Source organism: Linepithema humile, chromosome 6 (assembly GCF_040581485.1).
Source record: "Linepithema humile isolate Giens D197 chromosome 6, Lhum_UNIL_v1.0, whole genome shotgun sequence".
NCBI lineage: Eukaryota > Metazoa > Arthropoda > Insecta > Hymenoptera > Formicidae > Linepithema > Linepithema humile.
Window position 1 is genome coordinate 26,787,966 of NC_090133.1, and position 27,997 is coordinate 26,815,962.

Consider the following 27,997-nt stretch of genomic DNA (forward strand, 5'->3'; position numbering starts at 1 on the left):
GCCAACCGGTCGATAGATCTTGTGATGTCCGAAAAAGACGGTCGAACTCGTCGAACAAAAACGTATCGGAGCTGCATAACTTTGATCTGCTCTGATTAAGCAGAATTGTATGTCTATATTATCGAGTCCTTGTGATTTATCGCGTATAATCTGTCGCATTAATAACATTTATTCGCAACTGATCCTATTAACAATAATTATTAATCAATAACATTAATCAGTAATTAACAACATTAATTCTCAATTATCGAAAGTTTCTAATTCAACATTCAGCATTGCTTTAATCAGCATCAATCTTTGTAACAAAGCTTTTCTATCGATAATTAATTTTTTTGGAATAATTGTTAGAATTATTTTGCAGTGAAATCAAACTGCTCGGTTTCGTAATTTCTGTAAAACGATTTTCCTTTCCGCGATTATTCACGCTGCATATTATTTTCACACGATCGCGACACAGTAAAGTTAGCGCGGTCGACGCACAAAAAAGCAATCTGTGTAGGCATGAGAACGCGAGCAAGGATTAATAAAGCAATCGTGATCTAACTAAACGGACTAATGGATCGCAGTCGTTGTCCAGCGTGGGAAGGACTCGTTTTCTTCTTATCGTCGCTTATCGATTGTGTATATGACGCGGCCGAACATGCTCGCTTTTTGTTCCGCGAGTCATCCTCGGCTACCAGCTCTTCCTGTGAGTCACATCGATAATTGAATCATAATCCGCTACAAGCATTATAAAAAATAGAATAAAACAGACGAAATATAAAATTGTTCCGAGATTGACAGCATTTTTTTGTAGGCAGCTGAATAATTAAAGAAATTTTTCACGCAAATAACTGTAATGAAATACTTTTAATTCAAAATTTGAAATACGTAAAAAGAACTTTAAAAATGTTCATATTAGATAACTGTTTTGGAGAAAGTTCTATCATTTTTAGCGACGGCTTATAAAATATAAAAAAATGCTCAAGTGAGTGAGAAAAAGCACGCAGAGACGAAGAAACGAGTTCTCCAGTTCGTTTTCGCGCCGAAGCAGCCCCTCGCGAGTTCCGAGACAGTTCGAAACCTGTCGGCACGGATCTCTCTCCAACGAGGAGAGCCGGCAAAAGGATCGCGGGGAGAGATGGTACAAAAAGGGGGCGACAACAAAGAAGAGGACGAGAGTGGAGAGAAAGACGAGGAGGAGGAGAAAGAGAAGAAGCACGACGAAGAGGCGAAACGGAGGAAACGAAAGGAGGAAAAAGGAGCTAAAGAAACGAAAAAGCCGGGGAATTAAAGGAAGATTAAGAAAGCGGTTGGAGCAGAAAGGGAGGTCGAGGCAGCAACTTGAAGGACCTGCGAGAGGTAGAAAGGGACGAGAGAAGGGAAAGGGAGAGAACAAAAGGAATATCTGGAATATCCCCGAAGCCGTGTCTCACTCTCTCTTTCTCTCTCTCTCTCTCTCTCTCTCTCCGGTCGAACGACGAAATCGCTTTCGAAAGAGAGACCCGTCGCTCGCGCTTATTAATGAGAAACGTCAATTAGCGCAATGTTGTGACCGATAAAGCCGTTTTCGTCCAATGCGCGCCAATCACGCCGGACTTTACATCCTTCTAAAAATTTCTATGACGGTGAAAAAAAATATTAATGCTCGTCAATCATGATATCGATCGAAAATAATGGCACATATTATTATTATAGTGTAGAATTAAAACTTTCGGTAGGCGGCACGAGACGTTTTAATTGCCGATCAGGTCAAACGATCAAGAAGCGAACCGGCCGGCAAGGACTAAACGACGGATCCAGAACCTGCTTCGGCTCTAAGGGCCACACGTTTCTCTCTCTCTTTCTCTCTCTCTCTCTCTCTCTCTCTCTCTCTCTTTCTCTCTCTCTCCGAAATTTTAATCTTAATTAAATTTATATTCATTACGCGCCTGACGACGTACGGCCGGTGTCGCCACGCCAAGAATTCCTGTCAGCGCTGCCAGCGCGGCTTGTCCTTCTCAACGTGCGGAGTTTGAAAACGCGGAATTTACTCAGCGTCAACTTTTTGCGGCCGACTTCGACTTCGCCCTTCTTCTCCTTCGTCTTTCCGCCGCAAGACGAATTGATTCTATTTACCAGCGACTTATCGAGAATCGTTCAGATCGCAAGGCGACGAAAACCACACAAAAGTATTCCTTCCTGCGGAGTTAAATAGCGCCTCGCCTTCCGCCTTTCCGAAGATTAAAACGAGGGGTTTCGAGCTGCACCAGAGTCACGCGATACATATCGGACAAGTTCTAAATCTCTCTCTTTCTCTCTCCGAAGTAAAGTTCAACGCCGCCTTTCCATCCGTATTTTTGAGTCGATTTACTCGATTCTCCGTGTTGGCGCAACGAGAGGGTTGAAAAAAGAAGGATGAGAAGAAGGAACAACGAGGGAAGGCGAGTGAAGCAAGAGAGGAACCCGACCGGGATAAAATTAACGAACGTGGTTCCCCAACGGACGAGATAACGTCGTGATAAATTTACGTCCGACCTCTCGCCGCGCGATTCTTCGGCGTAAGCGATCGATCTACCCTCGTGCCCTTCTTACCTTGATGAATTGTTAAATCTGCCAGGCAAAGAGGATCGATTCTGAACCTGCGTAACTCATCAACGTGATACGGGTAATAATTCGTCAGCGCTGAAATGAATAGAAATGCGCGGAGAATTAAAATCGTGCTCTTCCTTGCGTGACAAACTTAATAACTTCTCGTAAATCGTATTGAAAACAACGATATTCAGGCAATTCGTGCCATTCTTTCCAGCAGACATGATTCCTAAAATTATTATACAACAACTTCCAAATTCTGAGGGTGTAATTAATCAGTTGCCTTTTTTCTCGCAAAAAAGCAGTTTATTCTCGAAACAAAGTGGTGCCTTTAATCGAAGGATCATAATCGCGCAGCGAGACTCCCCGTCGAGGCGACAATTTGTTCTCGTCGGTATCGCGCATACATACACGTCGTACACGACGCCTCATAACCGCGTTTGACAAATACCGCTGTACCTGTTGCATCGGCGAGAGATTATACGCACACGGATTCAGACGCCCCCGGCGGCTGGACGCGCCAGCGGCGAAGGATACACACTCGGTCTGTGGATATAAGGGCGCGTACGTGAATTTGCGTGGCCGAGAGTGGCCGTGTGTGAAGATCGTCAGCGAGGGGGCCGAGGTAGGGCCCCGCCGGGCATACCGGGCGCGGAGTTAGGTCCGAAGGGGCTCAGTCAAGGCCTCCAGACATCGTCGGCGGGGGGGCTGTGTGCGAATCTTCGAACTTCGCTGCGGAGAAGGACGGAAGAATAGTCCTGGGCCCTGATGAACGTGCCGGCGGTGTGTGTATCGTGATACGCGATATCCCTCGGGTATCCCGAAAGCCTCGAAAGCATCGCGGCCGCGATACCTGGGTCCCTTAATAGGCTCGGCCGATTAAAGGCGAATGCAAGGTGTGTGCGCTTGAATTAAAAATTTAATCAAGTAAAATCGAATTAATTTACATTAAATAAAATTTAAAAAATTGGATAATTCGTCATTGAATCCAATCAGATTGATTTGCAAAATGAGAATGGGTCCTTCGTGAGGATGAATCAACGTTCCTACCGATCGAGCAGGGTCAGCGAGAAGGCGCGAATCCGCGAAAGCCGAGGTAGTTGCGCGGGATAATTAATTAACCGCTATTAATTCACGGCGACGTGAACGGTAGTTTCGCCGGCGAGACCGGTGAATGGAGGACCTCATCGGCAGCCGGCGGCGAAGAGGCCACCACAGACGACCGTCGTCGTCCAGCGTGACCGACAGTGCGTGCACGTACACGACGATTACGATCGTAATTTATTACCACGCCGGGAAATACGAGTCGCTGCGCTCCGCGAGTGAATCTGAAATGCACGTAATCTGCGATCCGTTCATCCCTTTCGGTCCCAAGGGCCCGACGGATCCGTCCAGGATGGAACGAACGGACAGACGGACAGTCCGAGCGCAACGGTGCATGGACGGGGGCCTCCTCCTCTTCCTCCTCCGTCTTCTCCTCCCACCTACCCGATTTCGCTGCGATTTTTTTCTCATTATCCTGGACGGGCTCTCTTCTTCGTTTTCTACCACCGGCCAACACGTTTTCGTTCTTTTCCAATCCCACTTCGCGTCGTCCTCGCCCGCGCGGATGCCCGGCCGCTATCTTCCCACAAGGTACGGCGTACATGCCGAAGAAACGCGAGAATAAAATCCTTAATGCGTCTTGGACGATAGCCAGATTAATAGTGATCAGTGGTTATCGCGCGCGTCGCTTGTAAAAAATTCTTAAGTGAGGATAAAGAAGGAAGATAAAATATATGACTAATCGAATAATAAATAGATTTCACCCAAACTACATTGCAATCGATTATCAAATTATTATTAAATCAGCTATTAATGTAATAAATTATTAATACAATTAAAAAATATTTATTATATTTAAACACAAGATGAAAAAAGTTTAAGAATCATTTCCGCTTGTAATAAAGACATTGTATATATATTTAATTGCTCGCCTCAAGGTGTAACGAAAATTCGTCACGCCGGTTGTGTGTATTAATAGCGCGATTAGCGGCGCGGAAAAGGTGCGGATATGGAAGAAGCAACGGTGGCAGAGTGTCGGTTGTAACTTATCTCCGAATGCCCTGGAGGTGAATCAGGCAACTGTTAGATTTCACAACGTTATCGCGTTGCCCGCGCCGCGCAGCCGAAGCGTCAACGAGGTGTCGTTTACGCGGCATGCGATACAAGCATTCTCTCTTGCGCGTAAGAGAGAGAAGACCGAGGATTCGTCAAGAAAATTCGTCTATTTGCTTGGTCCTTGCGCTAATCGTCGCTTCCTTGGTTCACCGTAGCTCGTCCAGTCGGTTCCGCCGCTTTATCTCGTTTTCACGCATTACACACCGCGGCTCTTTGCGACGGCGAGAAAGCGACGAATATTTCACGGATTAAGATTAATCTCGTAGTCGAAGGAGCGCATTTCATCTTGATACTTCTTCGAGTCCAACTTGCAATTAGTGGCGCGTTTTTTTTTTATATCAAGCTTCTTCTTAATTCCTCTCTTTTCTGACTATTTATATAAAGGATTCGCATATACAAAAGTAAAGTATTTTTCCTTAAAAATAAATCTACTATAAAATTTAATAAAAATATTTGATACTAGCAAAAGTCAATGTTATGCAATTTTTCCGGCAGCGCAATTCCTCGCGTCTCCTTACTCCGAAAATATAACGGAAATGGGATCCAAAGAGCACGCCGGACGGAAGTATCGATTATAAAATCAGTCGGGCGGACACCCGATACCGGCGAAGGGGACTTCTGCATTATTGATAAACGAAGAGCGAAGCGCCCATTCCCAGAGCCGACGTAATCCGTATGATTTACGGTTCTCGCGTCGCGGAACCGGTCCACCCTGGGCCAAATAAAATGCCGTTTGGTACGTGCCATTTGTCCAGTCTCGGCGAACCACCCTTCAGCCACCTACCTGAAATCATCGTTCGCTTCTTATCGTTCCGTCGTGCATTCTCTCGTAATCCGAGACTCTCCGCCAATGTCTGATAATCTCACAACGTAACGATCGTCGGCGAACCATCGTTCAAAGGACCAAGCAGAGTTTTTTTTTTTTTTTTTTTTTTTAATTAAAAGATTCACAATTATCGTGCACGTTGATGCACGATTGCGGATTTGAAATTATTAAAATGTAATTCCGCATTGATCATGGAAATTCTCAAAATGCTCGACTTCTCACGCCGAATAATGCATCCAGCTGACAAGTTTGTTGACATTTCTCCGGCGAATAGATATCTGCTCGGCAAAATAAAACATTGCACGTGCTTTTCTCTACTCATCATACGTGATTTCGATGTTCGTCAAAACTAAATTAATTTTTCGCCACCATTTACGTCATCGTTTCCTGTCATGTCGTCGTCACGTTTCATGTCATCGCCTGCTCGCCTGCTTAAACGTTTGGTGAAATGCTCCTTAATAACTCTTGTCGTTTATTCTTAGGATCCGACTGATAAAAACGAAGGAGGAGCGCCTGGGGAATCGCGGAAGTTCTTCTCATCTGTTCCTCCCGCAAGAATTAGAAGAAAGATAGCCTGAATCAGGATGACGTTGAAGTTCTGAGCAAGCACAGGAGAAGCTCTCTCCTGTCTTCCTCCTTGCTTCCTGTTTTTTTTTCCGGTCGCGCCACTTACCCGTAATACGTAGCGGCGCGATGAGAGTTACGGGTCCCCTTTTTCGTACCCCGCCTTGCCTCCAGGCTCGAAAACAACACTTGGAAAAAAAAGAGGGCGAATTACTGCTGTTACCGGTCGAACCACCGCGAAACTGGTTCGCAGAAGCACTCTTGTATTCCAATGAGACTTGTCTAGTTTTGCAACCGTTTGAAAGACCTCGATGCGCACAATTTCGGAATTCTATGCTGTTTTACAAAAATTAAGTTCTGACTTTCAAACAGTTATTTGTGTAAGAAAAATCAAATCACACATTTGTTAAATTCTTTTACTCTTATAATTTTTTCAAATTAATATTTTTTACAATATCAATAATTTACAATATTAATAATTTTTATATTACACTTTAACTTTTACTCAACGCGTTCGGAAAGAGAAGAAATCTAAATCTCGAGTAGAGACTCTTTTAGCGCGATCAGTAGAAACAAAAAGTCCACGTGCGATTAAAGGATTAACCGCAGGAATCGTTAAGCAAATTGCGGGGGACGCGCGCAACCCCCGTGTGGACAGGCGCCCCCCGTCGACGACGGAAGCAAGAGGGGTTTCCACCGCATTTTAATTCGTTGATTATTATTCCGCCTAACCGCTCGTAAAACCGGCCACGATGGGCTTTAACGACTCGCCGCGCGTAATTGCGCGTAACCGCGTGCACGCTTCTGCCGACGCCGGGATCGCGACACGTGAGAATCGGGCCGGAATCGCGACTAAAAGCTCGGCAATAATAATTTTCATCCGAAAAATAAAGTAAACCAGTTCAGAACGCCAAGGCAAAAAGAAAAAAGGAGAAGAAATTGCTTCTCCGTCTGCGTATAAGAAGACTGTAATCGTTCCTACGCACGATAGCCTTCTGTCAAAATAATTATTGTCGAAACACGGAATCCTTTATAATCAAAAACGTGTGCAAAATTTGTTATTGCAAAAACATTTTCATCTTTGCAAAATGTTGCAAATATTTCTACACTTTTCGCTGACATATATAAATATATGCGCTATAAAGAAAATTGATAAACCAATATCAAAGTATTAAAGTAAAATCCTATCGGTGTTTTCTCTCTATTTGCATAATTAATATTTCTTTTTTAATAATACAATCAAGCCGCACATAAATATACGCCGAAAAGTCGGATGGGTTTGTCCATTTCACTCCCACAATGACGCAACGAAATTGCACGTCTGTGGTCCACGAAGAGACACAGCGATAAATCTACGGAGCTAGTCGCGTAATATTTGTTGACCACCGCCAAACCGCTTCCCCAGAGTTTCCGAAGGACAGAGAAGTCCTTTCCTTTACCCCTCTTCTCGAGTGGTGAGCTGATCGTCGTTGCCACAGCTGCTGTTCATGTGGCAAAAAGGAGGGTAACAGGAGCGGGCAGGGAGAGGAATAAGGCACCGAATACATGTGAAGGAAAGAAGAAAGGGATGGAAAATGCGGTTAGTTTCACCGACGGGTTTCGATGAAGGAGCGAGACGAGGAGAGAAGAACAAGCCGAGCAAAAGAAAACAGTGACAGAAGAAGGACGAGCGGGGACGAGAGGGAGAGCGACCTAAATGCTTGCGAAGAAGAGAGAAAGAAAGAGAGAGAGAGAGAGAAAGAAAGAAAAAGGACGAAGAAGAGACCGCTACCAAAACACCTGGCGAGCCTCCTTCTCTTAGTGGCGCCTTTTCGTAGAAATTTCGTCCTTTTTCTGTCCAAAACCGAGGGGCATCCATGGGAACCGCCTCCCATAGAAAAAGGGCACAAAGCGACGTTTCCTTTTCTGTGAACCCTACGTCGATCATCGAAAACGTTTTACAAAGTGTGTTCATGTATGCACAACAACAATGGAATTTCGGGATCTTGTATTTAAAAAAATAAGGACTGCTATCTGTTTGTTTACATCGCACTTTTATCTCGCGCAATCTCGATAAACAAATAAGAAGTAATAATTAGATATGCGGTGAGAAAGAGCGTCTCGGCGCACGCATCCGCGTCATCACTCAAGGATCCGCATCCTTCGCCGTTCCTGGGAAACACTCGCGAAGGAGCCTCTCGGGACGCTCTCTGGACAGGAAGCGCAGCCGGTGCTGATCGTGACGTCACATCCGTCGAATTAATTTTCCGCGTCCCAGGCGCGTGTGTCTCTCCGCGACGGATGGCAGACATGTCCCGATGACTCGAGCGTTCCGACAATCTAAACTGCAATCCACGTCTCGCGTGGATGAAGCCGTCGATGCGACCGTGTCGAAGCGACAAACAAGCTTTGAATAGCGCCTCTCGCCGGGTATCATGAGGGTATTATTGCGCCGGCTTTGCGGTAATGACACCGTTGACGACCGAGGAAACCCGTTCCTAAATCGGGGACACGAGACGCTTCCTCGTTGTCCGCCTTTGTGACTCACACTCGTAGAAAATCCAGAGAGTCGGCGGCAACTCGCCGGATCATTAGCATAATACTTTCGTCTAACGATCGAGCCACTTTGTGACATTTTTCACCCTGCGACGCAACGGAAAAGATAATCCCGCGATAATCCGCCGTGGGAATCGAGAATGTTTCCTTTCTCTGCTTCTTTTCTCAAACTTGCTTTTCCTAGTCCGAGACACCTAATTGCTTTCCAGATGTTCGCTCGTGAACCACTCGAACGTGTTTCGAATTGGTAAATTAACATCGCGAAAGGGAAGCGCGTTATCGCATTCACGGTCGCCTCTTACGCCGCAAAATCGTTTATGTGACAGAAGTTGTTAAAAAATAACAGGTCCACTTTTACATCGATGATTGATTTGCTATCAATTACATCTTTAATTATAAATTGATTAAAAAATTTATTAAGTAAAAAAATCGTAAGATGAGAAAAAATCAATTAACACGAAGCCTCATTGGACGAATATGACGTTCTCGAATATCAAATCTTGAATAATAATCGAATAAATTAATTTAAACAACCTTCTTAGAAGCTCAGACCTTTTATCGCCGAACAACGTCAGGGCCATACTAATTAGCTCGATGGGGCCGATGAGAATATCCGGGTGCTATGAGAAAACCGTCGCGAACTTCGTGAGAACGCACTTGAACCCCACGAAATAACGATGCGATTCCACCGTTGATCGAGATAAAAAAAGATTCTCGCAGTCTTCTGAAGATTTATGCGTGCGTATTATTATGACACTTGCTCGACCAGGCTGTTCCTCGCGAACGAGCCTGATTGTAATTAAAACCTGCTTATCTTTATTCGAAGATCAAAAATCGTCCGTTGACGCTGCACATGCACTCGTCAACGACTTTAATTCCAGTCTATGCGTAACGCAAAAATTATTTTATTCTATGTATTATTATATCAAATTTATTATATAAATCTGTATTATTAAAAACCCGATATATACGATATCTAATTGTATTAAAAATACTGTATATTAAAAATGTAAAAGAACCAACGTAAATAAAAATTAATATTCTTTCTTACCACTTTTATCATTTAATTCCTGAATTATATTTAGTTCATATATTTTGAATCTATGTGCATCGTCGTTGATATTTGTGTCAAAAATTATCTGCGAAAGATAACGAAAGTATTAACATTTACGAAACATATGTCGAATAAAATGTGAACAACATGATAGCAATAATCATTATCTCGGCGGAGTGAGAATGTATATAATTTTCAAACTACCCAGAGATACTTTGTGAGCCGTTTGCATGTTAATGAGCAACCCTCTCTCGCAATCCCTCGTCCCGCTTCCCGTTTCCACCGGTTCCTCGCAACCGTTTCGAGAGATGCACTTATTACTATTTCCTTTCTCCACGTGCTCGTTACGAGGCATGCGGTACTCCATCGGGCATGACGACGGGCTCCGGCAATTATTTGGATTCATTACGAGCAGGAAGAGGACTTCCCTTCGGGGGCCTCATCGCCTCGTCTCGTCCTGCGTACAAACCGTCAGCGTACCCACCATAACCGGGGCCCAACGGACCCAAACGCCTACGGCATCCCTTCGGCAACTCGCGTGCGCTACCGCGGCAGCTGGGAAATAGTTTCTCTCTTCTTTTTTCGAAGTGCAATGCCTTAACGCCGGGCGCATATATGCCGGAAATATCCAGCTGTGATTTCGCACACGTTCATTATTCACGATCGTGCGCAAAATTTCGCGGATCTATCGCTGCGTAATTTCATGCCGAAAAGTCCTTTGACAAATTGAATCAATTTCCTCTCTATTCTATTAATCAGCAATCAAATATCTTTGTCTCAAATTTATATTAAAACATAAAAATTGATTAACTTTTCAACAGCTTGCAATTATAATTTCAAACTCTTGATGGCTCGTGATATTTTCATTAAAGAAGAATCGATCCCACGTTAGTTAAAAAAAAAAACGCATACGCAGTACACTCTGCGTAATCTCCGTGTAATCGCGGCGTGAATAATTTTATGGGGACGCTATCTACATCCTCTTTATTGTGACGATCGAAATATAACTGTACGCTGGCAGACGTTAAACGGCGCGAATAAAAACTACGGCGTAATAAAGGATGACGTATCCGTCCGCGGTGTTAAGCAAAGTAAAAGAGAAAGTAGGCAGAGATGGAGAGACAAATTGCGTCGGGAAAAAGGGTCGAAGTCCCAGTTCGCTGCGAACACCTGGCGTTCGCCTGACCCGATAAAGCCCTCGAATTCAATGCCGAGAGCAGGTTTCGGGGCCCACGGACCTTGCTTCGACAAGTACATTGAACCCCTCCGCCGACGATTCTAACATCTCTCCTCTCTTCGTGTTTCAGGATATGCACGGTGTCAAGGAGATGAACGCAGCGCCGCATGCTGACTCGCTTCAGGACGTGCGAGTGCGTGGCGGATCGCAAAATGCCACTCACACCACCGTAGAATTCGTCAGGAAGTGGCAGACGTGCGATCCTCAGGATTATCCCCTCTCGGTGAGACCGTCGTTTAAAATAATATTTCAGTCGAAGCCCGATTTTCATATTTATTTATAACACAGGAACAAAACGCCTATTAGAAAAAATCAATTTATATAAGTTAATTAAGATGAACACGATGTTTAATAATTATCATTAAATTGCTGAGAATTACGCGCCAGGAGTCGAACGCGTGAGTCGTCTAAAATTAAAGCCTTCCCCTAAGATTGTATTTTGGGTGCCAAGCCGAAAATAAATTCAGACCCTCAGACTACGCGGATCCCAAATACTGTAAATAATACGTTATGGAAAAGAGCCATTCGGATGCCACGGCGATTCGCATTAACGCAGCGAGCGCCGGAAATTTATCGCGCCTCGCCAACACCAAATTGCCTTCCGACCTCTAATCCGCTACTCTGTAATTAAAACGCGTGCAAAGAAAGCAAATCCGCCGTGCGTATCTCGCTGCGGCGTGCCAGCCGTGGCGGGGTTTCTTTAGGAAGGCCCGGAGAAGAAGAGAACAGGCGGCCCGGAAGATTTACTGTACAACCGTCGCGGCTCCGTAGAATTCGCGGACCCCTCTTTCGATTTATGCCCGGGGCTTAGAGAAGCCCCGCGGCTTTAAAAGACCCGAAGATCCCGCTGGCTTGAATTCCCGCGGCGGTATTTAGGCGTTTAGCATGCCGTCTGTCCACTTTCGCCGCGGCACAACCCTCCGCCGATCAACGTATCTGATTCCAAACTGCAGTTATGCCAGTATAATTCGCCCGAGATAACATTTATCAAAATAAAATTTCTCCCCAAAAAATAAAAAAAAAAACTCACATCTTATGATATTTATTTATTAATATTTGTGGAGGTGTGTTGTTGTCACTTTAAACGGTGAAATCTGTTTGTACGCGAATTCAGGAGGACACCGTCACGGTGATATGGGCCATGCATCATACCGATCCAGAATTAAACACGGCGGCATGGCACGAGAGGAAACGAGGCGGAAAGATTTTAAGGCTGAAGACAGCCGCCACATATTCGCCACCGGAAACTCTGAATGCACTGCACTGGGACGTGAAGCTCAATCCGGTAGAATCTCTAATTATATGCTATAAGACGAAACTGTATCTTTTAGAAAATTAACGGTGGTTTATTTTATTCACTATTTCCAAATAATAAAATAAAATAACAAGATAAGAGATTATCAGTAATGTCAATTCTGAGTAAATTTATTCAGTCTTCTTAAAAGCAACAATAGTTCTACTTACGATTGTATTAGATTCAATCCACATCGCTTTCGCTGTTTATTTTTTTGTTAATTCAGCGCACGTTGACGTGCTGCAACTTAATAATATTTTCATTCGGCAGTTTAACATCACCGGCGACGAGCACACTATTTACTGGTGCAAGATCTTCCAGATCGCCCCGGCTTTCTCGCACGAAAAACACCACATGATAGGGGTGAGTACACGACGATGCAAATTCTCGCCAACAGGTTTCTCGAGTGAATCTCTTGACGCTGTGGAATGCAAAGGTTGGGCCTTATCCGTATGTTCTTCACGAATCACGGTCATTCATGCCGGACATCGTGGACGTCGCGTCATTAGAATAAAGAAGAGAGCCGGAATGATGTCACCGCACCCGGTACGCCCGCCGACTGTCAATGGAGTCGCGCGGGAGAAAGGATCACGATCGTTCCCAGGATCCCGGCATAAATTTCACGCCCGGCCCGATCTTTGCGATCGACAGCGCCTAAACGCGTCTTTAAAAATTCTCCCCGGAGTTCCTCGGCGGGTTACGAGAAATTGGATAATCGAGCGACGAAGCAATTTTCGGCGCTCCGCGCTTATGCATTATTTATGCGTTTCAGTACGCGCCGCTCGTGGAGAAGGCGAACGAGGATCTGGTCCATCACATGATCCTGTACGAGTGCTCGACGGACTCGATCCTCGAGAGGCATACCAGGTTAGCCGGCGCTAAATGCTACAGCCAAACGATACCGAAGGAGTGGAACTTGTGTACGAGACCCGTCCTCACTTGGATTCGTGGCAGCAAAGGTAAATTGTCTTTAGCGTGAAGACAAAGTTGACATCGGGATGATCGATCGATTCGCCATCCCGTCAACCCAATAATTTACATCCGTAATTTTAGATCCCAACAAAGAACAAATATAAAAATATTGCATCGTTTAGATGTCTTCTGTGTTGAGGAACATTGCGAGAATAACAAATTACATTGTTGAAATATTTGTTCTTTAATAAACAGTTCAATGAAATTGATTACCGCAATTCCGCAGGAGAGTGGCTGCCCGAGCACATCGGTATCTCGATAGGAGAACACAAAAATAAGTCGTTTTACATGCTGGAAGTCCATTACAATAATCCAGGCCTGAGGAAGGTAATCGATCAGAGCGGCGTAAGACTTTACTTGAGTCCGAGGCTTCGTTCTAATGAAGCCGGCATCTTTTTTACCGGCATGGCGGTGACCCCTCTTCATCTGGTGCCCCCGCAGCAGAAGGAGTACGCCACAGCCGGATATTGCGCTTCACACTGCACCAACGCGGTAATTGCAATCATTTACATGCAAAAAATAAAATATTGAATTAGAAAAATTAAAAAAATATTTCTCTAAAAACATTAACATAACTTTCGACATTCTTTAAAATTGTTATATTTCAATATTTTTGTTGCAATATACACAAGAATTGTTTACATCAATAATTACAAGCATAAAGTAAAAATGTAAAATACGCATGTCAAATAAAATTAACTTCCAATTTTGTTCCAGTCGTTGCCCGAGAAAGGCATCAATGTCGTGTCCGTCGTGTTGCATTCGCACTTGGCCGGTCGTCGGCTCAACTTGAAACACATTCGACAAGGAAAGGAATTGCCGAGGATAGTCCAGGACAATCACTTCGACTTTAATTACCAGCTGTCTCACGTGCTGCAGAAGGAAGTAAACGTGCTGCCTGGCGACGAGCTCGTTACAGAATGCGTTTACGGCACTTTGAACAGAACGAAACCGACGCTGGGTGGTTGGGCGGCTTCCGAGGAGATGTGCCTGGCGTTCGTCATGTATTATCCGACGACGCATCTCGTCTCCTGCTACAGTCTAACACCTGTCGAAGACCTCTTTAAAACATTAGGCGTGGTCAGTTTCAAGGGGATGACGATGGAGTCCGTGAAAAAGCTGTTTCTGAAGTGAGTTTGAATAATATTTTTAAAATGTATCCAGACTCAATCTTTGATTATCGATTCTAAAAGATCTTAATTTGATTCACGAACTATTCGCAAATATTCATTTATCCAAATTCAAGAAATATTGTTTTCATGTTTTAAAATATAATTTTCATATTTTTTTACATTAAAATTTCTAGGGATGATTACATTTCGTCTTCGATCAATCAACTTAGCACTTCTCCGAAATCAATAGACGAGGAGGACAATGCGGACGTTTTCAAAGAGGCTCAATCTGTGTTAGAAACGATGAGAGATTACACAAACAATAATGAACCGAATGTCTTCACGCAGCTCATTATTCAAAACCCTGAAGAATTCCGAGGTAATGATAATAATTATATGTATAAATATCAAAATAATGATAAAAATTTTGCCTCTTTAAAATATTTATGTAAAATTTAAAAATATTTTATACACAATGGAGAATATTTTGAACAGTTTACTAACATTTTTTTTTTAATTTCCAGGACGAACTATGGCTGATCATATGATAACTATGCCATGGACGGATGAATTGCTCGCGAAAGCAATAGAAAATATTCTTTATCACGGCAAGCACATGACATTCTGCAAAAGAAAAGATTACGAATATTATATGGTAAGATTTCTTGCAGTTAAAGAACTTATTCTCAATTAAAATTTAAACCACAATTGCATTAAAAAAATATTCGAAAAACAATTTTAATAGCATTTATTAAATTTATTATTTATTTAACTGATGCCATTATTTTTAAATTTTTCTTTACATTTTTTCAGTCGCCAACAGTTCTGAATTTTCCGAATTACACAGCACTACCGAAGGCGAACGACACAATCTGCAGCGAGCTGAAGATTACGTCTGCCACCTCCGGAGTTCCTCGTTCTCTCGTGATAAACCTGGTCAATATCTTCATAGTTTTAATCTTTATGATCTAAGCGAGACCGAAAATAGTCAGTAACAGTTAGTACTTAACGTTGCATGGCGAATGCGCACTGCAAATCCCGTGAATACGACAAACGGTTCTCTACGATGTAGAGTTTACGTCACGACTGTACATTTTTTAATTTACCAGACAATCCCGTTTAATTTATTAATTTAAGCAATCCCACCTTACAGCGACTGAATCCCGCGATAGGCCGAATAGAGCAAAAAATCTTTAACACATTCACGCCGGCTTGGCCCATCAGTGGGTCAGGATAGTTCATATATTAAGTAATCGCACGTTTAGGTTATTATCATTAATCATTAATTACTATATTAAATATGACAAATATGAGATATAATTTTGAGATATATAATTTTATGTGTTCATATTAAAAAATAAATTTACGTAATTTTACGCCGGCGTGAACGTGAGATTATCTATTACGATGTCTCTACGTAAGATTCTGTAAAGAGATTCTGTAAAGATTCGTAAAGAGACAACAAAGTTTGCGAAAAATATTCGCCGACAGCGGGCACATACAATATATAGTATATATAAATATAGAAATCTATAATATAATATAAATGTAAATACATGATTATTAATAATACGTATTTATAAGATGTGCACAGTATACTTGCCGTTAGTATTTTGTAATGCGCGTTTTGTAAAAAATAAATGTAAAAGAAATTTGTTATTATATGACTCAGACATTTATAAAAATTATTTAGATTTATATAATAAAATATATCAACAGATATGTAAATTGCAGACGGCTACACTCTTCGTCATTACTCATCATTCTATAAATTTGAAAACGTTATATTCATCTCTGTGTAAAATACGTTCGTGAAAAATTGGACGTTTAACGCCGTATGTAGCTTTTATTTTTTACTTGAAGTTAGTAAAATAATTTATATTAAGTAACATAGTTTCAAATTTTGCTTTACTTCGAAAAATAATAAGAGAATCGCAGAAACTACGTCAATTTATAGCAGATTCAATATTTCTATCTAATCGAAATTATCTTGAAATGGATTTTGCTCGACAAATTTATTCGGAAGCGATCCAGATCCTTTGGAATTGAACTTCAACGCGGTTTGAAAGGACACCTACGCAACACGAGCGACCGCCACTTCATGAGTAACCCGGTTCGCAATTTTCCGGCTGGTTAGCCGGCTGGATAGCCGCGTCGCGGTTTTCCAATCTTTCCGCGCGCAACATTGCTCGCCCACACTCTGCTCATGGCGATTTTGTCCCGCTAGTATATGGGGCACCATGTGGTCGCTGCTGATAAGCAATGAATTGCACTTCTATCGAGTTACAAAGCGGGTATAAAAGCCGCTCCCTCGGGACGTTCGGTGTCAGCAGCTCTCCGGAGCACCGAGGGAGAGCACTTCTCGCGACGACTTTGAGAGCCCTTTCAGCCCTTGGAAACACATTCGAGAACTTGATCACGTCAGTCTCTAGTTCTTCAGGTATGACTCTTTTTATCGTCGCGAAACTTTAAAATATTCTAGAACGTGATAAAACTTTATACTATATATTTTGCTTCGAGATAGAAGTAAATTTTGAAATGAAATATTCCTAAATGAAAAATAAAATATATAACAGAAAGTGTTTTTTATAAAAAAAAAATTATTTGATCACACATAACATTTCTAAAACATTTCGCATTTTTTACGATTAAATAAGATTTTTAGACGCGATTGGAAACTTGAAAGGCGCCTATCGAGCGCTTTTTAATTATTACAATAGCTTGAATTTACATGAAATTTTGCGACAGGATGCGGCGTACACGCCACGTAGTATTGCCCGTACGATCCTGGCAGTACATCGGGCTCCTGATAGTGTCCCTGATGTGCCTGACGCTGGGACTGGTATCCAGGGATAGGGAAGGACACTCCGGCAGCCTCGCAGGACCCGAACTCACGCATCGAGCTCCCCATGAGTACGAATCAAATTATTACTTTTTACAATTATTCAAATAATTTCAATAATGTAAAGAATATTTCATGATTTTATCTTAGATATTAAACTGCATCACAGATTTTAAATTATACAATCTGCATTAAATTAAAATCATTCTTGCTTCTGTAAAGCGCATCTCCTTTCAAAAACGGCATTCTTTTCAGGGTAGACGCCTGTCCAAACTTGAATCCTTTCACCAACATGCCTTCGTGTCTGATTACCGAAAAACCTGCAAAATCAATTGACAATCTACAGACAGAAGTATCGGGATCCAGAATATCATCTCGAAGATCGATACTCTCTCGATCGCTCAGTCTCGATCGCCTGTCCAGAACAGGTTCACAGGAGATCAGAGAACGATCGTCTGAAAACCGCGATCGAAGGACAACCGACAGACTGTCGAGAACACGTCTTTCCGACGAATCCATCAATCGACTTCGAGACGACTCCCGATTTAGGACAATCACGCAAGCCCGCAATACCAGAAACTCGTTCGATCCCGCTACTCGCCTTTCTCGAACGCGGGATCTGATCAGCCGAGCAACCGATCGTCGTTCTGTCGAACAGAGATCGCTAAGCGTCGAACGTCGTCTGGCCGATCGTGCAAACTCGCGATTTGAAGATCGTCGATCCACGGAACGGCGCGAACTCAATGAAAACGCGCGTCGGCAAAATAGCATCGACCGGCGAAACTCTCTGAATCTTCAGCGCCGCATGAACGATCATCGCGATCGTAGGTCGCTCTCGACGGAGCGACGAATGCTGAGCGAAGGCAATCGGCAAGAATCGCGCGAATTTCTAGCGGACCGTCGCGAGCACCGAGATTTGGCGCGAAGTCGTGCGGATCGTCGAATCGAGACGCGCGAGCGTAGATCTGTCGAGCGACGTGCGATTGAAAATCGGGATGCGGAACGATCGAGTCGCGAGGACCGCAAACATCTTTTGGAACGTTCGGCGAGGCTTGCCCGAGGGGACGTCGATCGTAACAATAATTTGGATCGCCGAAATCGAGAGCGAAGTCAGGAGAACCGTCGCGCTCTTCTCGATCGCGTCGCGAATCAAGAACGGAAGTCTCGATCTTCGGTTGTTACCAGGGATTCTCGTGAAAATCTGATTAAGTCCACCGATCGCCGATCAACGGAACGTCTAAACGCTCTCGGCCGCGAAACATCGGTCAAACGAGTTAGGTCGCTTGAATCCGGCATCGAAAGATCCGACGAGCGCCGATTGTCCTCCGAACGAAGATTCTTGACTCGATCTGCTGAACGTCGCGAAATTAATCAGGCTGAGCGCCGAAAGGCTGAGAGTCGTCTTGTTGATCGAAGGTCCCTCGATCGAGTGGCATCGCGAGTTTCACCCGAGGACTCACGTCGAGAAAGAATCAACCGTTCGCAAAGAATCGTGAGCCGACGCGATTCACGTGGAAACACAGAATTCAGCGACGATTCTAGAGCCACTTTAGCAGAATCGCGTCACGGTTTCGAAAATATCGCGAATCGAGAGCAAAGAGATAGACTCGCCCGATACTCTCGTTCGGCGAATCGCAATTCCGTGGACCGACAGGGACTCGCAAGAGTCAGGGATTCTAGAGATTCATCGACGGAACGACGAGATTTGTCTGCGGAGCGACGAGAACGGACGAGTCGCTTACAACGATCTCACGAAGGACGAAGAGTTTTTCAGCAATCTCGTGAAACGGAACGACGAATGTTTGAGAGAACATTGGAAAGACGAGTTTTAGAGCGTCGAATTGCTTTGGATTCGGCACGACTTGATTCGCGAAGAATCGATGCCAGCTCGAAATCACGCGAAGAATCTAGGATACAGGATCGACGTCTAGAACGAAGCCCAGAGTTGCGAGTTTCTCGCGAAAGGATTCTGGAAAAACGATCTGCTCGGGATTCACGATCTCGCGAAGAACGAAGGGTTCTTCAATCTCGCGAGCCTGAACGACGAATGTCTGGAAGAACCCTAGAAAGGCGAATTGTAGAGCGTCAAATTGCTTTGGATTCGGCACGACTTGATTCGCGGAGGATCGACGTTAACTTGAAATCACGCGAAGAATCTAGGATGCAGGATCGACGTCTAGAACGAAGCCCAGAGTTGCGAGTTTCTCGCGAAAGGATTCTGGAAAAACGATCTGCTCGAGATTCACGATCTCGCGAAGAACGAAGGGTTCTTCAATCTCGCGAGCCTGAACGACGAATGTCTGGAAGAACCCTAGAAAGGCAAGTTTTAGAGCGTCGAATTGCTTTGGATTCGGCACGACTTGATTCGCGGAGGATCGACGTTAACTTGAAATCACGCGAAGAATCTAGGATGCAGGATCGACGTCTAGAACGAAGCCCAGAGTTGCGAGTTTCTCGCGAAAGGATTCTGGAAAAACGATCTGCTCGGGATTCACGATCTCGCGAAGAACGAAGGGTTCTTCAATCTCGTGAGCCTGAACGACGAGTGTCTGAAAGAACATTGGAAAGACGAGTTTTAGAGCGTCGAATTGCTTTAGATTCGGCACGACTTGATTCGCGAAGGATCGACGTTAACTCGAGATCGCGTGAAGAATCTAGGATGCAGGATCGACGTCTAGAACGAAGCCCAGAGTTGCGAGTTTCTCGCGAAAGGATTCTGGAGAAACGATCTGCTCGAGATTCACGATCTCGCGAAGAACGAAGGGTTCTTCAATCTCGCGAGCCTGAACGACGAGTGTCTGAAAGAACATTGGAAAGACGAGTTTTAGAGCGTCGAATTGCTTTGGATTCGGCACGACTTGATTCGCGAAGGATCAACGTTAACTCGAGGTCGCGTGAAGAATCTAGGATGCAGGATCGACGTCTGGAACGAAGCCCAGAGTTGCGAGTTTCTCGCGAAAGGATTCTGGAGAAACGATCTGCTCGAGATTCACGATCTCGCGAAGAACGAAGGGTTCTTCAATCTCGCGAGCCTGAACGACGAATGTCTGGAAGAACGCTAGAAAGGCGAGTTGTAGAGCGTCGAATTGCTTTGGATCCGACGCGACTTGATTCGCGAAGAATTGACATCAGCTTGAAATCACGCGAAGAATCCAGAACGCAGGATCGGCGTCTGGAGCGAGACACGGAATTGCGACAATCGCTGCGAATGATGCAGCACAGGACGGACTCCAAAGCAGCAGCTTTTGAAAATCGAGTCCTTCGTTCTTCCGAAAGGCGGTCGGATGCGCGACGCAATCTTCAGATTAGAAGCCTAGAGCGTCGAGTGGCTCGATTAGTCGAGAACCGACTTGCCGAAATCCCTGAGAAAGAATCTGTCAGACATTTGCGACAAAGATCGGCAAATCAGAATCAGGATCCATCGAGACTCGCTTCTCTTCGTCGAATAGTCAGAGCTTCTGATGCTCCTGAAGAAAACCGCGAACAACGAAGACGATCTACTGAAAGAATGCTTTTCAGAATCGCAGACAATGATCGATTGTCCGCCAAACGAGAACGAAATTTGCAGGACGCACGCGTCCATAGGAATGTAGAAATCAAGGCAAAGATCGTTCCCGAGTTGATGATGAACTATGAACTTCTCAAGTATCCTGGATCATACGACTTTATGAAACAAGCTTTCATCCTGGCACTTTGTACCGTTTACGGGCTGTCTCTTTATAAAGGAAAAAAATCTTTTATGAGGTAAGACATAAAAATATTATTACAAAGTATTTGGAAACGTAGAAAAATAAAATAATAAATAAACTTAAGCTACAAAAAGATTAAATTCCCAAAATAAAGATTTAGATGAATTCTCTTCATTGATAGCAGAATAATTTAAGCGATATATAAAAATAAAAAATTAAAAACTCCTAACATGTATTATGTAATATTTTTTCAGCAGCAACATAATGCAGCAAATGCAGCGTTTTATAGTCTGGTAAAATGAAGAGACAATTTGGCTATCGAAAACCGGCATTGAAGTCCGCTACTCTCTATTAACCCGCTTTTGTCGATCTTATCATTTTATGAATTAAAAACTTGCGTTGCAATGTATGTAATGTACCCAAAAATACTCAGAATGTATATTAATGTACAGCTCATATATCCTGTAGATGTGTTCGTGTACCTAAGAGAATATATTTTATGTGTAATAAATAGTTGAAGAGTCGTAGTTAAACCGGCTGGAATCAATTTTTCGACCAGGAACCTTTCTCTGTCAATAATCATTTATTTTATCTCAAAATTAAACAACTAATCTTCGTTGTATAATGTTTCTCAAATTTTATTTTACTTGACAACTATTCGGAATTATTAATTAATGATATTAATGATATGATGATAAATTTCAAGCAACTTTTTCGCGCGCAATACCGTCGCTGGGAAAAATATCGATCCGTCGACGAAAAGATGAAATTTATTAAAGTTATAATCTTGGACTTTGTACATCGTGTGTCGAGCTTAAATCTATTTAGAAAAAGGATGCGATTGTGTCTCGACGTGGCCGAGTCTCAAAAAGGTGATTATCTTAAAAAGACCTTGCATTTAAGATATGAAAGATAGGCGTAATTCTACTTTGTTGATTATTCGCCCTTAAGCTTCGGCCGCGTCGATTTGTGCGACGTGCATGCGTTTAATACGAACGCGTTACAGACATGGAATTCGCTACATCTTGCTGAGATCATTAAACCACCAGCTAGGCTTGGCAACAATAGTAATAAACTAGATTGCTTATATAATACGATTACACATGATATAGTCGAGCAGACGCGCCCGGCTTCGTTGATCGCGAATAAACCGACGCATATTATTATCCGAAATAAATACAGCGGCTTATCTCGTAACGCCTATGTACAGCAAAGTTCCGAAAAATTATCTGTAAAAAACTAGAGATTGTTTTTAAACTTTGGAAGAAATTCTTATAAAGATACTTCTATCCGCCTACTTTCTTTCCCTCCCCTCTTCAAAGTTATCGTGCTATGCAGTTATACAAAAAAACGAAACGAGCTGCGACAACATCGAATAGGAAAAAAGCTGCAAGCAGCTGTGCAATTTAATTGCGAGAATCATAAATAAATAAATAAATAAAAAAATACATTTCGAACACTCCACATTCGTTATTCTTTAAAAAGTTGATTCTTAATCCAATAAAATAATTACGCTAATAGCGGGCAGTGCTCCAAGACATTGCACGCGTCTGGCAAGAAAATCGGCGACGAAGAGAGATCGGAAAAAAATTAATTCAATCATACGTTCGTTCGTCATCGTGTTTCTTTCTTTGGCAGTGATCCGAGTCCACCGAGACGTTCGCGAAGTCGATGCTGCGACAGACGAGCTCGCGGAACGAACGGTGTCACGGACGCAAGAAAAAAGTGTTGCGTTATAATAATAACATTCTTCGCCAATTCTGGAAGAGTCGACGGAAGTTTCGACTACACATTTTGGCTGAGCATTTCGCGGACAAACGCACTTTTACGCACCTATACTTCGATACCTAAAGTACCTAATGCCTCTTTCAAATTATTTAAGTTACATCGCGAGTGCGCGACGCTTTAAAAGTTATGATCGCTTTTCAACTACCGGCGCTGATAAGTATTTACTTCTGTAAAAGTTATCACAAGATTCGATAACGAACCATCAGACGCGCAACTCGGTTATTTAGAGGCGAGCTCGCGATTCAGCGATATCAATCGACGTTAGCGATCTCCTGCAGCATTCCTAGAATATGGTCGAGCTCCTGCCGGAAGTAGCAGAGCTGCCGATTTTTGCCCTTCTCGTTCTTGCAGTCCCTGCACTGCGTGCGATTCCTCAGCAAGTCGCGGACCAACGTTTGCAGAGTCATCTCCCTGCTCTCGTGCCGTTGCTGCAGGATTGTGATTTTGTCCTGCAGTAACTGCAACTGTTCCGTTCCCTGAAATAGAAATACGCCCCGTGCTGTGAGTGTCGTTTCAAGGGTTAGAATAACTTTTTTTACGTACCGGCGTCGATAAGTATTTTACTTTCTCGCTCAGCGTCTTCACTTTGTGCTCCAAGTGATCTCTCTCGGCCTTCAGCACGATCACCTGCTCCTTGTAGTCCCTGAACTTCTCGATCTGCTCCTTCAAGTGTGATATGACTGCTCCCTGAGTATTAATCTGCCCCTGTAAAATATTGCAAATGATATTTCACGTTCAAAATTTCCAGTCGCGCGAGAGAGCGATATAAGCAAAGCGAAGATTTGTTCCACTCGGAATTTTACGCCGCGAAAAAAAAACAAATAAGACAAGAAACAAGCGAGCGCTTACAAACCTGCAACTTTACCACTTTAGAATCTCCGAACTTGACGCTGTACTCTTTCACGAGCGTGGCAATCTCCCGCTCGTGTTCCTCCTGCAAGAGATTCAAGTCGTGCAACCTCTTGCTCTTCAGCGCCATGAAATCCTTGTTGATCTTGCTCAGCTCCTCTTTCAGGATGTCGTTCTCGTTGGTAAGTTTCTTAATGGCTCCGTTCTTGCCGTTCTCCGTGAACTGCAGCGGATCGTACAACTTCGGCGTCGACGAGGACAACCGCTGCGAGTCGGCAATGTGCCCATTTTGATAGACGTTCGAGTTCTGATCGTTCCCCTCGCCGTTCCTCGCTCCCCGGAACGCCCTGTCGAAGTCCATGCTCCGGAAGCTCCTGCGATCGTTCAGCAGCTTCTCCCGCTCCTTCTGCAGTCTCCTGTTCGTCTTCTGGAGCTCCTGGAACTCCTTGGTTATTTTCGAGATTGCTTTGTCCTTGTTCGTGATTTCCAGCTTCAGACCACGTATAGTGGCGATGAGATGCGCGTCTTCCTTCGAATTCTGAGACTTTGGGCCGGCCTTCGCCGCTTTCGGATCCTTCTTATCTTCCACGGCGAACGCCTTGTCGTCCCTTTTATTAGTCTCCACACCTTTGCTCTCGACGTACTTCACCGTCGTCTGCGTAAACATGTCGCTGTATAGCTTACGTTCTTTTGCGGTCGCTTCCGTCAATTTCGTTTCCAGCTCCGCCACGCGCGCTGCGTACTTCTCCCTCATGTCGGAGAATTTCTTCTGCAGCTCGATCAGATCCTGCTGCGCGATGTCCTCTTTGGCTTTGATCTCCTTCTCGAGGCTCGCTATTCTCTCCTCCAGAAGCTTCACCTTCTCGGTGCCGATCTTCTCGTGCTCCGAGTTGGCGGTTAATATGAGAGCCGAAACGGAATCTGGGTTCTTCCTCTTCAATATGCGCTCAAGCTCGCGCACCTGTCTGTTCAGATCCAGGATTTTCTTATTGTCCAGGATAACTTGATCCTTCAGCTTCTGAGTCAGTAGCTTTTCACGCTCGGTGTGGCTCTTGCTTACCTGCAGTTTCTCCAAGAGGTTTTCTTCCTTGACTCTGAGCGCTAACAATTCTTTCTCCAACGGCAGCATGTTCTGCTGAAGCTTATCCAGGTCCTGCTTTGTCATTCGCAAGTGCTCCATCTTCGAGCTCAACTTAATAGACAGATCCTCTATCTGCTTCTTCAAATCGAGCTCCGCGGTGGTCATCGCGTGCAATCGATCCGTGATAAAGTTATTCTTTGCCCTCAGCTGATCCTTGAACATCTCCAATTCGTCCGTGAGCAAGCTGTTCTGTTGCGTCAGGTCGTCGTTTTTCAGCAGACAATCGGCATTCTTTTCTCTCAGCTCTGATACTTCGAGGTTCAGCTTCAGCGTCTCTTCCTGAAGATCCTTCACGCGATCGGCGAGCCGTTGCATATCATTCGCCTCCGACACTGTGCTCTTTTGCTTAGATTGTATAGTCTTCAGTTCCTCCTGCATGCGTTTTGTGTCTTGCATCAGCTTCTTGTTTTCAGTCTCGTAAGCGCGAATCAAGTTTTCTTGCTTCTCCAGTTCCTGCTCTAAAAGAGCAACCTTCATGTCGTTTTTGGCGGGAATTTCTACGCGCCTCTCATTTAAAGACAGCTCGTCGACTCTCGCCTTTAAAATTATATTCTGCTTCTTCAGGGCGAACAATTCTCCCTCGAAGGACGCGCGCATGTCGTCGATTTGACTCCTGTACAGCTTTGCCTCGGCTTCCAACTGTTGCTTCAAGAGCGCATTCTTGTGTCTTTCCTCGCGACACATCATCTCCCAATCACGCTTTACTGTATTCTGCTTTGAGTCCCCGCCGGCCATTAAATTCTTCCTGTAACTGTCGGGCGACTTCAACTGAGATCCTTTCGTGCATGCAGCTGGCAAGCTGGATGTGGAACCAGTTTTGACGGGGTCCAGTCTTGATTTCGGCAATGCATTAGGCTTCGGCGCGGCTTTGGGAATCGGTCGGGATGGCTGCGCTTTCGGTTTTACCATCGATGGTTTTCTGAAGCCCGAGTTCATAGGTTTCTTGAAGACATCCAATGCTTTGTTGATTCTGACATTTTCGAGGGAGGCTTTCAACGGAGGCTGGCATATTTGATCGTAACTCTTAGACTTGCAAAATCTTATCTCTTTTTTCAATTGTTTGTTGTTTGGCGCACTAACAACACGATCGGTTTTAGGCGCTTCTGCCGGTTTGTCCAATACATCATAACCAGACGCTTCTTGATTATTCGTTTGAGAAGTCTTCAGGCTTTTAGCCGAGTGTAAATTGTCCAACTTCGCTTCAAGCTTCACTTCTGAACACGGAGACTCTTTGTGCGCCGTATCTGCGTTCTCCGCGTTTTCCTTCACGACACTTTCACTCAACTTTTCGGCCATAAGTTTAGGTATTGCATCCGCGAATAATTCCAACCTCGGCGTTAATCCCACTGTGTACAATTCAGCCTCCGTTTTCTTATTGTCCTCGGTTATATTTTTATTACTCTCTACATCTTTTGATACAGATTTTTTGGATTCATTGCTGACATTTTTTAAGATTGGACCAGCTGACGGGAGATTAGGTTCTCGTTTAAATTTAGGTTGTCCTTCACTCGCGCTAGAATCACTCTCTTTAATTTCGTGATCATCACTGGCAGTCGATAATTCCTTTTCTAATATTTCGGAAAATTCCTTTTCCGGGAATTCTGGGGTCTTGCCACTCGCTAATTGACCCTGCGCAGCCGATAACATTTCGCCGTTGGTGGATTTCAAAAAGAAATCATACATCATGTTAGATTCTTTTGATTCTGGCTCCTTTTTGTCCACGCTTTGTCCTTGAAGCAGTTTCAAAAAGTGCGAGAAATCCTCCTGCCCAAAACTGGAACTCCCGGACATTCCACCCTCCGCCTTCTCCTTGGATCTCCTCAGCAAACCCTCAAAAAAATCTTTGTCCACGTCCGTGATTTCCTTTTGCAAATTCTCCTTATCCATTTCCATTCTCTTTACGCTCTTTAATTCCTCGGACTTGGAATGTCTCTCGATCGGATCGTCCAAATCGGAACTACTCGATATTTCAACTTTCTGTTCCTCAAACTTTTTCCTTTGGAGTTCCAGCGTTTTTGGCGGCTTCAAACTACTTAAGTTCTCATAAATAATTTCAGGACTGCTTTCCCGTTTCTTCTCGTTTTTTGGACTTCTCTTTATTTTTTCTGTTTCTTTGTGCACTTCTGCCTCTATTAATTGGAAAATGTCAGCCTCCAACTGTCTCACTCTATTCAGGCTTTCGTTCTGATTATTTTCCGGCACTAGAGTGTCAGATTTGGATGTACTTTTTGATAGAGTATTACTGTTTTTCCTTACTAGTTTCTCAGCTTCTTCTAACAATTCTTCTACAGACTTCTCTTCTTCAGTGGGATTCCTGCTGGAACCACCAGATTTCATTCCTTCAGCACCTGAATTAGGACTTAAAGCACCAGCAATTTTGCTCATTTCTTCCAATATACTGCCAATATCTTCATCAGTGGCATCTGTATGAATCATAAACAAAGCAAGTATAAATACCGACCAGTATTATACATAGTATTATATCAGTATTATATATTCTATGCAAAAACTTACTTTCAAAATCTGATGGATATTTATCAAAAGCTGCAGATGCAAGTATGTCACATAGAGTGTCATCTTTGTCTTTTACTTCTCCTTCGCTTTTAGATATCGCCTAAAAATTTTAAGTAACATGTTAGAGATAATAATACATAAAAATATTCACATACACTATTTTAAATTTCTTAGCAAAAAAGATGTAATAGCATTTCATAATTTTATTAATTACTTTGCACATTTTTTCCTTCTCGAGAAACTCTTTCATAGAAGAGCTCACGTCCGATGTAAAAGTAGGAGACAGCTTCATCTTCGTATCTGTATTTTTGGCACTTAAAATCTCTGGATGTATTTCAGGCCTCTTCAACCACCATTTATCTTGCAAATTCTTTCTGTCAATTAAAAATTGTTCAGTTTCCTTGATAGGTTTAGGTTTTTCTTTAATGCGTATTGAGTTCTCTCCAACACTCAGGCTTATGGAGGATCCCAAAGTATCATCTTCTGTAGAAATTAACTAGAAACAAATTTAACACATACAACTTCTTATTCAGTTAAGTAAAAAAGCAAATTTTACATACATTTGAACATGGCATCAAAAATTTAGTAATAGATTTAGGTTACAAACAGAATTGGCAAATGAATAATACGTGAAACTCACATCTTCGATTCGCGGTGATTTTCTAGCACTTGAAGACATCTCACTTTTTAGTCACAAAGTTAAATAAAGTCAAAACTCTGTTTATGATCCGTCATCATGTATTTAAGTTTCTTGACACCTGCAACACTTTTTGTTTGTTTGTTACCCCCGTTACGTTTGATTGCTGCTACTTTGCGATCGTAGCGACAACTAGATGTAATGAATAAAAGCACAAACTCATGGGACGCTAG

At 43.4% G+C, this 27,997-nt stretch overlaps 3 protein-coding genes across 5 annotated transcripts in view; 2 read left to right on the top strand and 1 right to left on the bottom strand.

Annotated features, from left to right (window-relative positions):
- LOC105671375 (MOXD1 homolog 1) overlaps nucleotides 1–16,037 on the top strand; it is a 31,416-nt gene extending 15,379 nt beyond the window's left edge. Inside the window, exons 6-14 of the mRNA XM_012365492.2 lie at nucleotides 10,997–11,149; nucleotides 12,041–12,211; nucleotides 12,491–12,583; nucleotides 12,993–13,179; nucleotides 13,419–13,684; nucleotides 13,910–14,322; nucleotides 14,499–14,683; nucleotides 14,829–14,959; nucleotides 15,118–16,037. Of these exons, the coding sequence (XP_012220915.1) occupies nucleotides 10,997–11,149; nucleotides 12,041–12,211; nucleotides 12,491–12,583; nucleotides 12,993–13,179; nucleotides 13,419–13,684; nucleotides 13,910–14,322; nucleotides 14,499–14,683; nucleotides 14,829–14,959; nucleotides 15,118–15,276 (1,758 nt within the window). The 3' untranslated portion in view covers nucleotides 15,277–16,037. The remainder of the gene's footprint in view (nucleotides 1–10,996; nucleotides 11,150–12,040; nucleotides 12,212–12,490; nucleotides 12,584–12,992; nucleotides 13,180–13,418; nucleotides 13,685–13,909; nucleotides 14,323–14,498; nucleotides 14,684–14,828; nucleotides 14,960–15,117) is intronic.
- A 563-nt stretch (nucleotides 16,038–16,600) lies between these two features.
- On the top strand, nucleotides 16,601–21,368 carry LOC105671376 (trichohyalin). 2 transcript variants are annotated; one of them, XM_067356557.1, is made up of 4 exons: nucleotides 16,601–16,744; nucleotides 17,053–17,217; nucleotides 17,402–20,890; nucleotides 21,093–21,368. In XM_067356557.1, exons 2-4 carry the CDS (start codon nucleotides 17,054–17,056, stop codon nucleotides 21,130–21,132), a joined length of 3,693 nt encoding a protein of 1,230 aa, XP_067212658.1. In that variant the 5' UTR covers nucleotides 16,601–16,744; nucleotide 17,053; the 3' UTR covers nucleotides 21,133–21,368. The 2 variants fall into 2 exon arrangements, with proteins under 2 accessions (XP_067212658.1, XP_067212657.1); XM_067356556.1 differs by having other exon boundaries at nucleotides 16,602–16,744; nucleotides 21,090–21,368.
- Nucleotides 21,369–21,587: 219 nt separating this feature from the next.
- Nucleotides 21,588–27,984, bottom strand: LOC105671374 (centrosomal protein of 162 kDa). Of its 2 annotated transcripts, none has more exons than XM_067356549.1 (6): nucleotides 27,768–27,984; nucleotides 27,342–27,623; nucleotides 27,128–27,227; nucleotides 23,489–27,036; nucleotides 23,167–23,328; nucleotides 21,588–23,099 (listed from the first exon to the last, which is right to left on the bottom strand). In XM_067356549.1, the coding sequence occupies exons 1-6, from the start codon at nucleotides 27,804–27,806 to the stop codon at nucleotides 22,875–22,877; spliced, it is 4,356 nt and encodes a 1,451-aa protein (XP_067212650.1). In that variant the 5' UTR covers nucleotides 27,807–27,984; the 3' UTR covers nucleotides 21,588–22,874. The 2 variants fall into 2 exon arrangements, with proteins under 2 accessions (XP_067212650.1, XP_012220914.2); XM_012365491.2 differs by having other exon boundaries at nucleotides 23,477–27,036.
- Nucleotides 27,985–27,997: the final 13 nt, after the last annotated feature.

Excerpts from the sequence above, each read along its gene's own strand:
- LOC105671376 (XM_067356556.1), top strand. The coding sequence starts at position 17,054 with ATGCGGCGTACACGCCACGTAGTATTGCCCGTACGATCCTGGCAGTAC. Across the intron at positions 17,218-17,401 it reads ACGCATCGAGCTCCCCATGA|GGTAGACGCCTGTCCAAACT; the intron begins GTACGAATCAAA and ends CATTCTTTTCAG. Across the intron at positions 20,891-21,089 it reads GGAAAAAAATCTTTTATGAG|CAGCAACATAATGCAGCAAA; the intron begins GTAAGACATAAA and ends ATATTTTTTCAG.
- LOC105671374 (XM_012365491.2), bottom strand. The coding sequence starts at position 27,806 with ATGTCTTCAAGTGCTAGAAAATCACCGCGAATCGAAGAT. Across the intron at positions 27,624-27,767 it reads AATCACCGCGAATCGAAGAT|TTAATTTCTACAGAAGATGA; the intron begins GTGAGTTTCACG and ends ATTTGTTTCTAG. Across the intron at positions 23,329-23,476 it reads CTAAAGTGGTAAAGTTGCAG|GGGCAGATTAATACTCAGGG; the intron begins GTTTGTAAGCGC and ends AATATTTTACAG.